Source organism: Sitodiplosis mosellana, unplaced genomic scaffold, assembly GCF_009176505.1.
Source record: "Sitodiplosis mosellana isolate CC-2019 unplaced genomic scaffold, AAFC_SMos_1.0 Smas_scaffold_6162, whole genome shotgun sequence".
Classification (NCBI taxonomy): Eukaryota; Metazoa; Arthropoda; class Insecta; order Diptera; family Cecidomyiidae; genus Sitodiplosis; species Sitodiplosis mosellana.
In genome coordinates, this window is record NW_022601403.1 from 556,425 (window position 1) to 569,804 (window position 13,380).

The window sequence follows — 13,380 nt, forward strand, 5'->3', positions numbered from 1 at the left end:
TTTGAATATGCATATATACGGTATTGTTTTGCCTCATATATGTTACGCAATTCGAACGCGAAAATGTATTGATTTTTGGTGCGAAACCACCGCCAAAAAGTGTTTTTTTTTTCATGTGTTTTATTTTGCATTGCCCATTCTTGCGAAGAATGATGAAGCGTTGGACAACTTCTCGCGATAGTCGCACTAAAGTCTCGGTCCAGTGAACTTTATTTGCACATCACGCTCGCTATACACACTTCCTCAATATCCAAATACTGATTGAAAGGGATAAAACAGCGATTTTGATGCCATTGTTGTTGTTGTTGCTGCATGCTTTGGCGTTGGCTGTTGTTGCCATCGGTGTTATTTAAGCGTTAAAATGATTGTTGAAACACAGGGAATATAATCGAAAAGTAGCTTTGCTATTGTCAGATGACCCAATTCGGTTACTTTGTCGAGTACCTATTGCAATTTGTAGTATATATGTGTACGGGGGAAGGTATTCGATTTTTTTTTCTACTGTCATGCAATTGAATGCATTTCAGTAAAATTCCAATAGATATTGAAAGAAAAAAAAAACAATTTTTCAACTGGTTTTATTTGTCAATATAATATCAACGGCGGCCACAACGACGATGACAACGATGCCAACGAAAAAAAAGAGCCCATAATCAATTGTTTTGGGGTTTTGCCAGCATGTTTGCCATTGTCAACATTTTTCGACTTTTCTATTGTACCATGTAAATAAGATAATTGCATTCGTCGTTGTCATCTTCGTCGACCACCGTTGCCAGATGGTATTGATGCTGAAATTTCGCTCGATTTCCACTTTTTTTTTTCATCATGCGCGCGAGTTAAAAAAATGTTTTCTTTTTTGCCGAAACCCAAAATCATGGATTGTTCCGTTTTCGTTGCTGATGCTCTTGATTCGCCCGCTTTTTTTCATTTTTTTTCTCGGCCAGCATGTGTGTGTCGAAGAAGCCGAACGATTTCATTTTTCAAGTGTTTTTCGCTTCTTTTTTTTCATTGAAGGGACCACATCAACAGCAAAAATTTCTTATATCTGTCGACAGTCGATTTTTGGTTGTGTTTTTTCAGCTCATATTAGAATATTTGTGCATATATTCGGTCTTGGGATAATAGTTGGCGGATTGCAATGAAAAGGGAAAATGATGATACCGACGAGTGTGTGTGTTTGTGGGAAACGGGGCGATGAGTGATAGAGGCCATTGAAGGTGGATGAACGAGTTTTAGAATGGTATGGTAAACGAGAGAGCGATGAGAGAGCAAGAAAGATCAAGTGAGTGGGTAAGAAGGAAAAAGAGATGCAATACGTGGGAAAGGACAGAAAAATATAAGGTAAAAGCACCAAAAAGGAACGCAAATTGTCGACATCGGGAGAGAAAAAAGGCAAAAAAGTGCGAAACCGAGCGAGAGATGGATGAAAAAAGAGCAAGAAAGACGAAGATAGAAGGCGAAATGTCCAAAACTCATGGTTCGAATCGATGCCAATGCAAAAAAAACCGAATCGTTGTTCGACTCAGGACTTGCTCTTACTGCCCAACAAACTTTCGGCAGGCATTTTGTTCAATTGTATGAAAAGAAAAACATAAAGCTCAGGCAACAAGAATAACAACAACAAAAATCCACAACGAACTGCAAACACAGCGGAGTTTTTCATAAACTTTATATATATAATATATTCAAGTTGCAAAATGGATGTAGAAGAAATGCAATTAATTTTGGGGCGCATTTTCGGCGTTTCACTTCCGTTTCAGCGAAAGTAATTAAAAGGGAAAGCAAGAAACGGGAAAAAAGCGAGCGAGCATGAGAGAGAAAGAGTGTGAGAAAGGAATAGGTGACGAGTTAGATGAAGCAAACCGAAAATTAGAGCGAAAGAAACCGAGAACAAAGTATCAAGGCAAAGAGAAGCCCAAAACAGAGAACATGAGGTAAGTACGAGCAAAAAACGGCCAATTGGTTGGTTATTTACGATCTGAAAATTGGCTTGGCTATTTGTGAACATATGTTGAGCGAATGAGTTTTGCGAACTGGTTGCATTATAAGTTACAATTTGTAACCAGCGGTGGCCGTGCGCGCGTGTTGTTTCATTTGAATCGGCCGTTGATAAGAATATGTTCAAATAGTGTGTAGAATACTCAGAACCGGTTGCATATCCGTAGTGACACACGGTGTCACTGACATCACATGGATGTAGCACAACAACAGCAAAAAAAACCCTTCGAACGAATGGAATATGTATAAGTATAATATAACGAGAATATTATCCAATCTCTGAAACAGAAACACACACAAGAAATAGAATGAAAGAAAACTGTTAAGTTAACGAGTTGATATGTTATTTACAAAGCTCTCTCCCTCTTTGTCTTTCTCGCTCTCGCTTGTATGACGTGCTCTGGGCAAAGCGTCGACCCGAGTAATACAAGAGCGTCGTAATACTTATTTCCTGCTTTGAAAATCCGTCCTTCACATACTTATATTACGGATGGGGCTTTTTACTCTGTACATCTCTTTAAATCAACAAACTAAATTAACTTCCTCCAATCGGCCCATCCAATTTTCCACACATAACACATATGACGATTGAAGAGCGCGCGCGCGCTCGCTCGTTCGATTTTATTTTTCCGTCTTCTTTCGCAATCAATTGCCAGCTAATGGTAAATATAATTTATTAGTTGAGGAGGTGTGTTTCATCTGTATCTATAGCCTTTCCTTATGTTGGCAAAAGCCATTGGTAAAGTGGAAGATTGCTTCGACGATTTCATATGATGATTCGTTTTTTTTTTGTGTGTCTCCTCCCAAACCGAAAATATGCTTTGTCATCATGTTCTGCAAGTGCTTTCATCGGAAAAGAAGACAACACACGAATTCCGTTCGATTCTTTTTAAAAATGGGTTGTTATTTCAGCATTTTCATTCATTCAGACCCCCCAATTGACTCAATTGCCATCTAATTTTTTTTTGTTCTGAAATAACAGTTTGTGGTAAACAAAGTGCGAGCGCTATTCATCATTTGAATTGTGTAATTCTTTTTACATTCATTTTTGTAATTCGTAATGTGTGGCTTGACTTTTAATCTAAGTGAGCTTAATTTCAAAAGATGTGAGAGGAAGAATGAGAGTGAGAGAAAGAAAGAATGTGAGCGAGGGCGAGAAAAGGAGAAAGAAAAAGAGAGAGAGAGAGATCGCGATAGAAAGAACGTGAAACAGGAGCGAGTGAATTACGCGTTGCTGGCTGACATTAGCGATAAGCCCGAGAGAATCATCATCAAAAGCGTCTTTAAATTTTCGTTCGGGAAAAATTCTGGATTATCTTTCAACGACAACAAAGCACAGCCACCCGATTCTTTTCAGAGTTTTTAATTTTAAATAAACTCTCGCAAGTACTTTTCGTCTTCAATTGCAAACAAAAATGTGTGCAGCCTTTTGTTCATGGAAAGCGCGGCAGTGGCATTCTGGAGTGAAAATGAACACGCATTGAGAAAAAAAAGCGGGCGCGCACATACACAGCAAGCAACGGAAGAGAAAAGCACATCTTTTTATTTGGTTAAGCATTGTTTTTTCTCTGTCATCAACGGCATTCATTTTGATAGCGGGAAGTGAAAACGGATAAAAGACATTCTCAAGAAACCATTCCATACAATGGTTCGGTGAGAAAATATGTCGGTGTTGCACATAGAAAATCTCATTTGAAAATGACAGCCAGAGTCAGTCATCCAGACAGGAGAATTGTCTCTCTTTGCTCTTGCGAAAATTTCGTTATGAATGACACCAATTAAATGGTGTTGTTAATAATTGAATAAGAGTATTTTTTTTTGTCGTCATCGTCGTCATCGTTGAACATTATTTTTATTTCATTCGGTTAGTTTATAAAAGACCGGTTAACTGGTTTTGCATTCCGGGCCACAGCACGACATAACGATTTCATTTTCCATTTCATCTGATGTTTTGTTAATGAGTTTGAATATGCAACGACTCACCGACGAGATGGGTACCCCAATGAAAGATGCAAACTTCATCAGCAATAAATAAATGTCACCCGGTTTTCAAATGGGAAACATCCGAATGCAAGTGAACTACTGCACAATGATATACATACATATAAAACGATGCAGTATCGAGATTTTTTTTTTAATTTGCGCTTTTCCTCAGTCGCTATGAATCGTAAGCATTCACACGTAATGTATAGCATTGAGAAACCTTACAAATTACTATTAAAAACTTATCAAATTGATTGCCGTTGCGCTTCACTTAGATAAATGAACGAAAGTGACTTTGAATGACGCTACCCATGCTAGGCAACCCAATCATCGCGTTTTTTTTTTCGAACGAAAATCCGCAGTCGGTGTCAATTTTTATTAAAATCACCTTTTCTCTATCGGGTTTCCATTCACACTCAGACAACGCTATTCCAATGGAGGTGTACAATTAACAATGGATGATTTTTTTTGCCTCGCAATGGTGATGGTATCGATGGGTTTACTGTCGCAGAGTCAAATAATGTAATCTCGAATCCAATGGAGGCCCTTTAGTCAAGGGTGGCATGGGTTCAGTCAAAAACATTCTTTAACGCCAAAGCAACGAATTGTAAATGTATGGAAACACATCGCACCAACTAATTTCGACAAACAACACAAATGAACCAACTGATACAGAAAGACAAATGAACAGAAAACTTCAATTACAGAACAACCATTGAACATTTCGCGCAACTCTTTCGGCTGACGAATCCAACTTTTAATTTGAAACCGAAAATAGAACGGAATCGAATAGAAAATCGACCAAAAAAACGACATTCGATGGAAAAAGCATCGAAATTGTAAATTTTTTAAACTAGAATCGACTGGAACAAACGGCAAAAAAATGAAATTGACAAAAAAACTAAATAAAATTGAAATTGGAAAAGAAATTGATTTCAACGATTGAAAAAGGCTTCATCGATAAAATAAACTGCGTTAAATCTGCCATTCGCTGGAGAGATTTTTTTACCACCCAAATGCTGTGAATATTGAAATGCCTACGGCGTGTAGATCAGTTTGGATAGTGCTCAAATCAACTCCGCTCCTTCGTTGGGGATCATATTAAATATTGACTTTTTTACTCGCTTCATTTCGAAATGTATTTTGTCAAAGTTGGTTTTTGTTCTCTTATTCATTCAACTATTTTTTCCTTCAATAAACTCTTCAATCAAAACTTTCGATTCCAAAGAATTGGGTACATTTTTCCGTCGAAACTTTTATATTCGCTTAGTTGTATATTCAACAGAAGAAAAGTGCTAATATATCAAACTTTAGCGACCATATTTTCTGGACTCATTAAAAATCGGTAATTAAACGTCTTTCATTATCGTTATTAGTTTGAATTAACGAGAACAACTAAAGTTGTTTTTTCTTCTTGAGAATTGTCAAAAATTGATGAAAAGTGGATAAGAGATTAAATTAAGCTAAAAATGAAAAGAAAATGGAGAAATTGAGAGAAAAAAAGGGAAAAATGACCAAAATGAAGGAATTTAAACCGAAAAATGACGAAAATAAAGGGAATTTTCATAAAATTCAACACAAAAAGAAACGGAAGTGCGAAAAATTCAACAAAAATGACAGAAATTAAGCAAAGTTGGAAGAGATTTATCTAAAAAATGGGTAAAACATACAAATGTACAAAAAAAAGTCCGAAAATGAATACAAAAAGACCAGATTAGCTTTAAAAAAATCGCTCTAAACTCAAAAATAAGTGTACAAGCCCAGAAAAATGCCGGAAAGATCGAAAAATATGGATAAAGTGAGCGGAATATGTGGATATGTCTCTTTCAAAATAGGGGAAACCATCCGAAAAAAGTGTAAAAAATCGCTCAAGAATAAAAAAGACAACACAAATAAAAGAGCCATTTGACATTGTGTCGTAACAAATAGCAACATGAATAAATAAATGAGTGTAATGTTGTCGATAAAGAGGTTAAAATTTATTGAAACGTTACGGTATAGTCAGTGGAGTAGCATCGGTTGCGATGTGATAAAAACTTTGGATGAAATTTTTTTCTTTGTTGGTGAATTGCGGGCGAAGTTGTTCCGCTGTTTTTGTTGTTATTTAAGTTTTGTAAATATTCGAGAGAGTGATGAGATAGATGGAATGGGTTTGGTGGGGTCTACTAATATGATTACGAGATTCTGGATCACGCACGAGATACCGAACCGAAAAAAAAGAGAGCGAGAAGAAAAGCGTAAAGTTTTCGAATATTTGATGTTAAAATTGAGATGAAAACTTTTCCGCCCTGAATTCGAAGCGAGAATTGTGCCGGAGCGACGATTTGGTTTTTCACAGTCCAATGAATGAATCTATCGGTTGACAAAACGAGCACAGTTTTTTTGTGATCCACACACACAGAGAAAGAGAGCTACAAACCATGGTACGTGCTGATATCAAACGAGCATTTACAGTAAGTATAAACGAGTTGAGAGAGAGGGAGAGAGAGAATGTGGTTGGATTGTGTTTTTCACGTTTGAAATCAAGCTACCTACGTCCCGCAGAAAAACGAACCTGTTTTCTGAAACCAAAACTGACTGATGTGAAAACAGTGAGATATTTTTGGTTACTTCCGCAAAAGACAGAATCTGTCCGACATTTTAATCTGAATTGTCCATTCAGCGGAGACTTTGTGAATATACAAATTCACAATTACCGCGTTGCTTTCTCATTCTCCGTATGCAATAGTCGCATACCACACACCTCGCCAGTTCACCGACAATTCGTGCAATTTTCATCGAGCTGGCTTTTTGATTTTCCCAACCGACAACAACACAGCTATGTAGGTTATCCAAAGCTAGTTTTATTTATTCAAATGGAAAATTCAAAACATACTCTCAAAAATGGAAAATTCACTGGGCAAATAGAGTTGAGAGGATGGAAGAGTGAGAGAGAGCGGTAATACATATAGAGGTTACGACTGGCACATTTATTTCACTCATTCCGTTCCGCGTTTCACGCTCACCATATATATCTCTCTGGTGAGCGAATGAGGCTTAGAATTCGTCAAAATCCCATGATTCCAGTAAATGTAATGGCATAGCCGTGGCGAGATAAATTCCATCTGGAGCGAGAGCAAAACGTGAGAGAGAGAGAGAGAGAGAAGAAAAAAAACGAAGCAGAACGGCAAAATAAAATTCGTGAACATTGCCTGAGTCGGAGGTAATCGGCCATGATAAAACTGCAATCGTATTTATTACAATTTTCACTATACACCGGGAAATTCAATAAGTACCTACAGATTGATATATGAGCGAAATGGAGCATCGATGCATTTACACTACGATTTTCGGTCGATTGGTGTCGGTGGTCTCCGAAAGAGTATTCGCATTGCCAATCTAATATTTTACCATGAAAATATGCATTTTATCAATCGAATCGTTATCAAACGATTATCGTAGATTTTCTTTATTTTTAGTGTTGGTCCTCCTGTCAAATAGCCATTAATTAATGGTGTGTATGTTTGTGTGACGCCTTTTAGTTTCTAGCACAAGATGAGCATGCTGTATAAATCAATTTGTTTGAAGCCATGATTTTCTTCTTTTCATCGTATTCTTTTTATACGAACGGACGGGATGGATATGGGTGTGGAGAAAGGAGGATTCTTTTCGTCATTTCCATTTAAATGCGAATGAATGGATGTTCATTTACGTTCAAATCAACTCCTAATTGATCAAATACAATTTGCTACTTTGTGTGTATGTGTATGTGTCTGTGTGTGAGTGTGTAATCTAAAGTGAGCATTCACATACGACAAACATTTTCTTGAATTGAAATTGCGATTATCTATGCTTTATCTAAACGAGCTACTATCACTATACATCAAATCACTGTGCGTTTGTCTATAGTATATTGGACAAAAGTTGTGAAAATCCGCATTTCAAGTGTCTCGTTTGATGTTCACACGACCCCTTCTCTATCGCCACTTAACGCTCGTGCGTCAAGATTGCTTCATTGTTGATTATTATTTTAGTATGATGTGGCTGTGTGAATACAGGCATTTCGTGTTAAATAACTGATTTTGCAACACTGTTCAATGTTCAATGTTTAGCATTACTTTTATGGTCGTTGTTGCTGCTGCTGCTGTTGTTGGCAGCAAAACGGCACACATTTTAATTTCACACACATACATCCAACCGTATAGCACTCTTTAATCTTCACGTAAAAGCGTTAAGTTTTCGATTTCGGCTTTCAATGGTGTTTTTGTGCGCGGGCTCTCGCTCTCTCCCTCTGGATGTGTTTTACCTCGAAATGAGCTCAACTGAAATAATCGTCCATTTTAACTAAATTACCTTCCATACCAAACAACCCAAATTCATGGTAATCCACAATGTGCGCTGCGAAAATCAATTGTGCAATTTAATTATGAGCAATCATCATGAATTTTCCAAGCGCGAACGTGCTGCTACTTTTGGACCAATGCAATACAATTTGACTGGTTCGGAATAAACCGATTTCTTTTTTTTGGTCGATGAACTTTTGGTCGATCCATCGTAGACGTGATTTTTATGAATTAATCGAAAAAATCGGACAGAATGTACCACCAACAGTTATGGACAGATTTATAGCAGACATTCATATTTGAAGATGAACAAATTTATTCGGAAGTTACAGTTTTATGTCGAAATGAATGAAATAAATATATTTCAATGAACATTTTCAAACAAACGAAAGTTTTATAACCATTTTTTGGACAAAGGATTTTTACCACAAATTTTTCGGTATTCGATCTAGTGTATCCGATATGATGTAAGTCTTTATACCTTGTCCGCGAAGTGAAAAGCATAATAATTCAAAATTCATTCTCTAGAGGCAAGACCTTGGAAATCTTCACAGAACGAATGCTCACCATTCTTCTGAACGAAATTCCACTTTTCAACAGTAATTTATGTCAAAAAAAGACCTCTTTCCGAAGACATGTTGGCTGCATTGGTAGCTTTTCCACTGGCTTAATCTATTGGGCTGTCTAAATTCTACACGAATCTACATAAAATCTACAATTGAATTCACCATTCACTTAGTCACTTTGACACATCTGTCCAGATTTGATTGGTCTTAAATTCCCTTCCCTTTGATTGATCTTAAATTCCCCCACTGCAGTGTGCAGACATTTGTAAAATTCAGCACAAATGCATTTTTTTTGGTTCAAAATCCAGAAGTTTTTCAGACAAGATAAGAAATAAAAGCTAAAAGATAAAGCTGAGCTTTGGATTAGTGATGCGTGAGTTTACACGCAAAATTCTCTCAATTCCGCCAGATTATGATTTTTTTCGAACTAATGTTTGATTTTTTATTATCAATAATTCGAGTATAAATTTCTAGAACAAATGTTGGGGGTAGACACAGTTTTCTAACGTACAAGTTTTGACGAATTTGTCTCATTTTGCACCGAGTAGTTCCGAGTAAATCCATGCATTTTAAATGTAAACTCGAAACTACTCAAAACACTCAGTTGACTTTGACAGTTCTCTGTGTATACTACACATTACACTGAACCAAATGGCACCGAGTAGCATCGAGTAGATTCTAGTATCGCCGAGTGTTTGTTGAGTATGAATTTGTGTCTAACCCTTTGAAATGTTGAGATTTGATTGAATTGTCGATAAAAGGTTTCGGGATGCAAAATTGTCGATCAATTTCGATAATAATCTTGAGATCTTTGCACAGCAAGGACTCAAAAGTAATTTCAACTTTGCATTAAAACTTTTACGACTCGTTGTGCTAGCCCTTTATTTGATCAATTGGAAAAAGTGGTCGAACAAATGAGCAAATAGAAGAGGACACGCACATCCGTATAAGCGATAGTGGAATTTGTCAGGGATCGAAAAAGGTTTGACGTTTCTCATACAAACCGATTTCGGAACGGTTTCACTGCTTTGCTCTCTGTTCATCGGAGCAAACCGTATCAAGCGGAACGTTCTGAGAATGGTTTGTATGAGCAACGTTCAAGCGTGTTGGCACTGTGTTAGTATCGTATACTAATACATGTGAGCATAAACGTTTCTGTGTGCCATACAAACCATTTTTCAGAACGTTCCAAATGGTTCGGTTTGTTCACACACTCAAATCAAATATTCTGCTGATAGATGTGATGTGTTTGTTGTCAAGATGCGTTTTCCACATCACGAAATCCATGTGGCAAAAAAGCTGTGTGCTTGCCATTGAAGCACTATCACTTCGTGCAATATTTCAAATATGCACATTTTCGACGATTGGAAAACTTAATGGAATCATCCCGAACGCTTCGTTTCATTTTCCCTCTCTCCCTCTCTCTCTCTCTCTAACTCCTTCCCTGCCTGAGTCTGTCGTTACCATTCCATTTTCGCTCGATTTAGTAGCGAACAGCGTTATGAAGAGACACCATTTTTTTTTTGCTTTTTCTTTCAATTTATGTAATCGATTTTTCCCGCCCTCTCTCTCTCTCATTCGATTACATAAATCCATCTGAATTTGAGAATCAACATCAAAAATTGTCCATCGATTTGAGCATAGAAAATGATGTTGAGGCCGGTCGTCAAGTTGGAAGGAAGGACATAATTTTTCAACGATAAATGGTTCGAAGTGAATCGGGCGGCGATTTGGATTTTGTTTCGGTCATTTTCGAATAATATTCTGGTTTTTTCAATCAATTTTTGAATGTCATTCGGTGTAATGTGTAACTTTATTCGTCTTATTTTTCTTCTTCCTCTTCTTCTTCGTTCTTGCTTCACTTTTGACTTCCGCGAAATATGACTGAACAAAACACCCCAAGTGTGTCAACGACACACTGTGTGTCGTACGTCAGAAAATTTCACTCCGTTTGTAACCAAAAATAATTATTTTTTGTCGGTATAATTTAATGTCGGATAAAATCTTGGTAAAATGTTGGTGCTTACATTGGAATTGGGCCTAAAACAATGAGTCAGAATAATGATTTGTCGTCAAACCTTCCATCGCCCATTTCCAAACCACAAACATGGTGGCATGGATAGGGGGTGAGAGGCCGAGGAGGTAATTTCCGATTCTATCGAAATTATCTATGAATAATGTAACAGTATGACAGCCTAAGAACAAAATAACAACTTCTGAACTCTTTGCCGATAAATGAAACGAAAAAAAAACTTAGAGCAAAAAAGAAACAAATGAAGTTGCGAGCAAAAGTGACACAAGTGGGCGTTGAGCGGAAAATACGTTTTTCTCATTTTTCTCGCTACTGGAAAAAGACAGCGACTAGGTGTCTTCGGCTTATTTGTAGTTATTTCCATTTTCTACAATATTGCCGAAGACACCTAGTCACTATCTTTATCCAGTAGCGAGAAAAATGAGAAAAACGTGTTTTCCGCTCAATGGCTACTTGTGTCACTTTTGGTCGCAACTTCATTTGTCTCTTTTTTGCTCTAAGTTTTTTTTCGTTTCATTTATCGGCATAGAGTTCAGGAGTTCTTTTTTCATTCTATGGGTGTCATATGTAAATGTTGATTTTGTTAAGTATGTATGTATGTGTGTGTATATGGGGGCATTTAATTACCTTCGTCCGCATCGTATACGTCCATCTCGATGGAATTATGTCGTGTCATCGTAGTGTGTGCACACGCGCGCTCCTCAATTTATGTATATTGTTTTAAAATTGGAATTGTTTATTTTTTTCGCAGGCTTGTATAAATGTTGATTCGTTCGTTTGTCGTAAAAGTCGATATCGATTCATTTGTAAAGTTCATTTAACACTTGAAAATTTGCACTTTCCACGAACAGCAGTTTACAGTGTCAAAGTGTTTTGATTCATTTATCATAAATAACATCATCATCATCATTGTCTTTTGTTTCATTTGTCGGCGGCAAAATGTTTTTCTTATGTGTTTCACTCACAATTTTCACCAAAAACTCACAAATCTGTATATCATTGAAAAATTACACGGCGCGTTTCCTTATCAGAACAATGGAGAGAATGTGAGAGATAAAGAGCATATAAAAGGTACAAGCAAGCAATAAAAGACCAAAAAACGAATAAATATCGGTGGCAATGTTTGCAATCAGCACGATTCTCAGCTCGGCTGTATATTGTTTGTTTTAAGTGCGGTACTCCGGATGGTGTGGCGAGTGAATTGTATTTTACCCAGATTCTTAAATCGATTTTAGCACGGTAATTTATTGTCAAACAATAGAATGCTGTCGTCGTAGTCGTCGTTATTATTGCCTCTGTCTCTTCACCTTCGCCAACGACGACGACGACGAAGCGCATTTATCATCAAACAAAGATATTTTAACAAAATTATAGCTAAATTGTGTGTGAACGTGGTGAAAATTATCGTCACCGGTTTTATATCAAAATATGGTGTGTCAAACGAGAGAGAAAATGTAGAAAATTTTGGGCGACAAATTATTTTCACAAAACTTTAATCAATTTACAAATGCGAACCAACGACGGTAAAAAAAACATATCATCTCACCACGGTTGATGATAAAATTTGACAAGAGTTTGGGGCGAGAATAAAATGGAAAATATTTTCTTCGCAAATGAAATGAAATGTACGATAATATATGGGAATTGAATTTAATCAAATTTAGACAGGGAAAAAAAAGAACTGATTCGAAATTAAACCATAATCGAAAATTGAATTTTCCGAAAATCCAAAGCGAGTTTTTGTCTCTGGTCCACATTGCCGTAATTGATTAATTAAATACAAATATTATTATTATCAGGGCCATGATCAATTCCAATTGGACTGCGCGCAAACACACTCTGATTACGTGAACTATTGCCGCCTTTGTACATTTGCATACATATTTCTGTGCAATGGAAAATCATGCACGGCATGCGCGCCCTCGTGCTTTCTTTTTTTCTTTCTTCTCATCGTGAAACATACAGGGGAGAAGAAAAAAAAATGTAGTGAGATATGCACACCGTTCAAAAGCTCATTTTAGCCCAGAGAATTAAATTCAATTAGAGTTCTTTTTGAAATATATCACCTCTTTGTGTGTGCAGAGGAGCAACAAAGTAAAAGAAAATTAACACCGAAATGGACAACGGCCATCACCACCACCACCACGTATCATATCTATATATAGCTCTCGGTGTGTGGTGAAGTGTGTAAATGATCTTCAAATCGGCATGCGAATTGAGTGAGCGCACCTCAAAACCAAATCACTTTTGACGCGGTCGGTCTCGGGCTACAAAAAAAAACTCGGTGCGCAATGTATGTATATATGAAATGGTTTAACGAACTCAATATATTCGTACAATGCTTCACACTAAAATCCAATTAAGATAGCGGCAAAGGCCGCATTTTCACTAGGTGTACTATATTAAACAAATTTCTCGCTCTCTTACTCAGCCAAACAACGCCACACACAACAACAAACCGATACCGACGAGGGGGACG

General features: G+C 37.0%; 1 protein-coding gene across 24 annotated transcripts in view; it reads right to left on the reverse strand.

Moving 5' to 3' along the window:
* LOC129574429 (solute carrier family 12 member 4) overlaps positions 1-13,380 on the reverse strand; it is a 105,133-nt gene that overhangs the window by 71,247 nt on the left and 20,506 nt on the right. Inside the window, exon 2 of one of the 24 annotated variants that reach the window (XM_055456483.1) lies at positions 11,529-11,890. The exons of 22 other annotated variants lie outside the window; for them this stretch is intronic. In XM_055456483.1, the coding sequence (XP_055312458.1) occupies positions 11,529-11,577 (49 nt within the window). In that variant the 5' untranslated portion in view covers positions 11,578-11,890. Of the gene's footprint in view, positions 1-11,528; positions 11,925-13,380 lie in introns of all 24 variants that reach the window. One more of the 24 variants, XM_055456479.1, reaches the window with a different exon arrangement.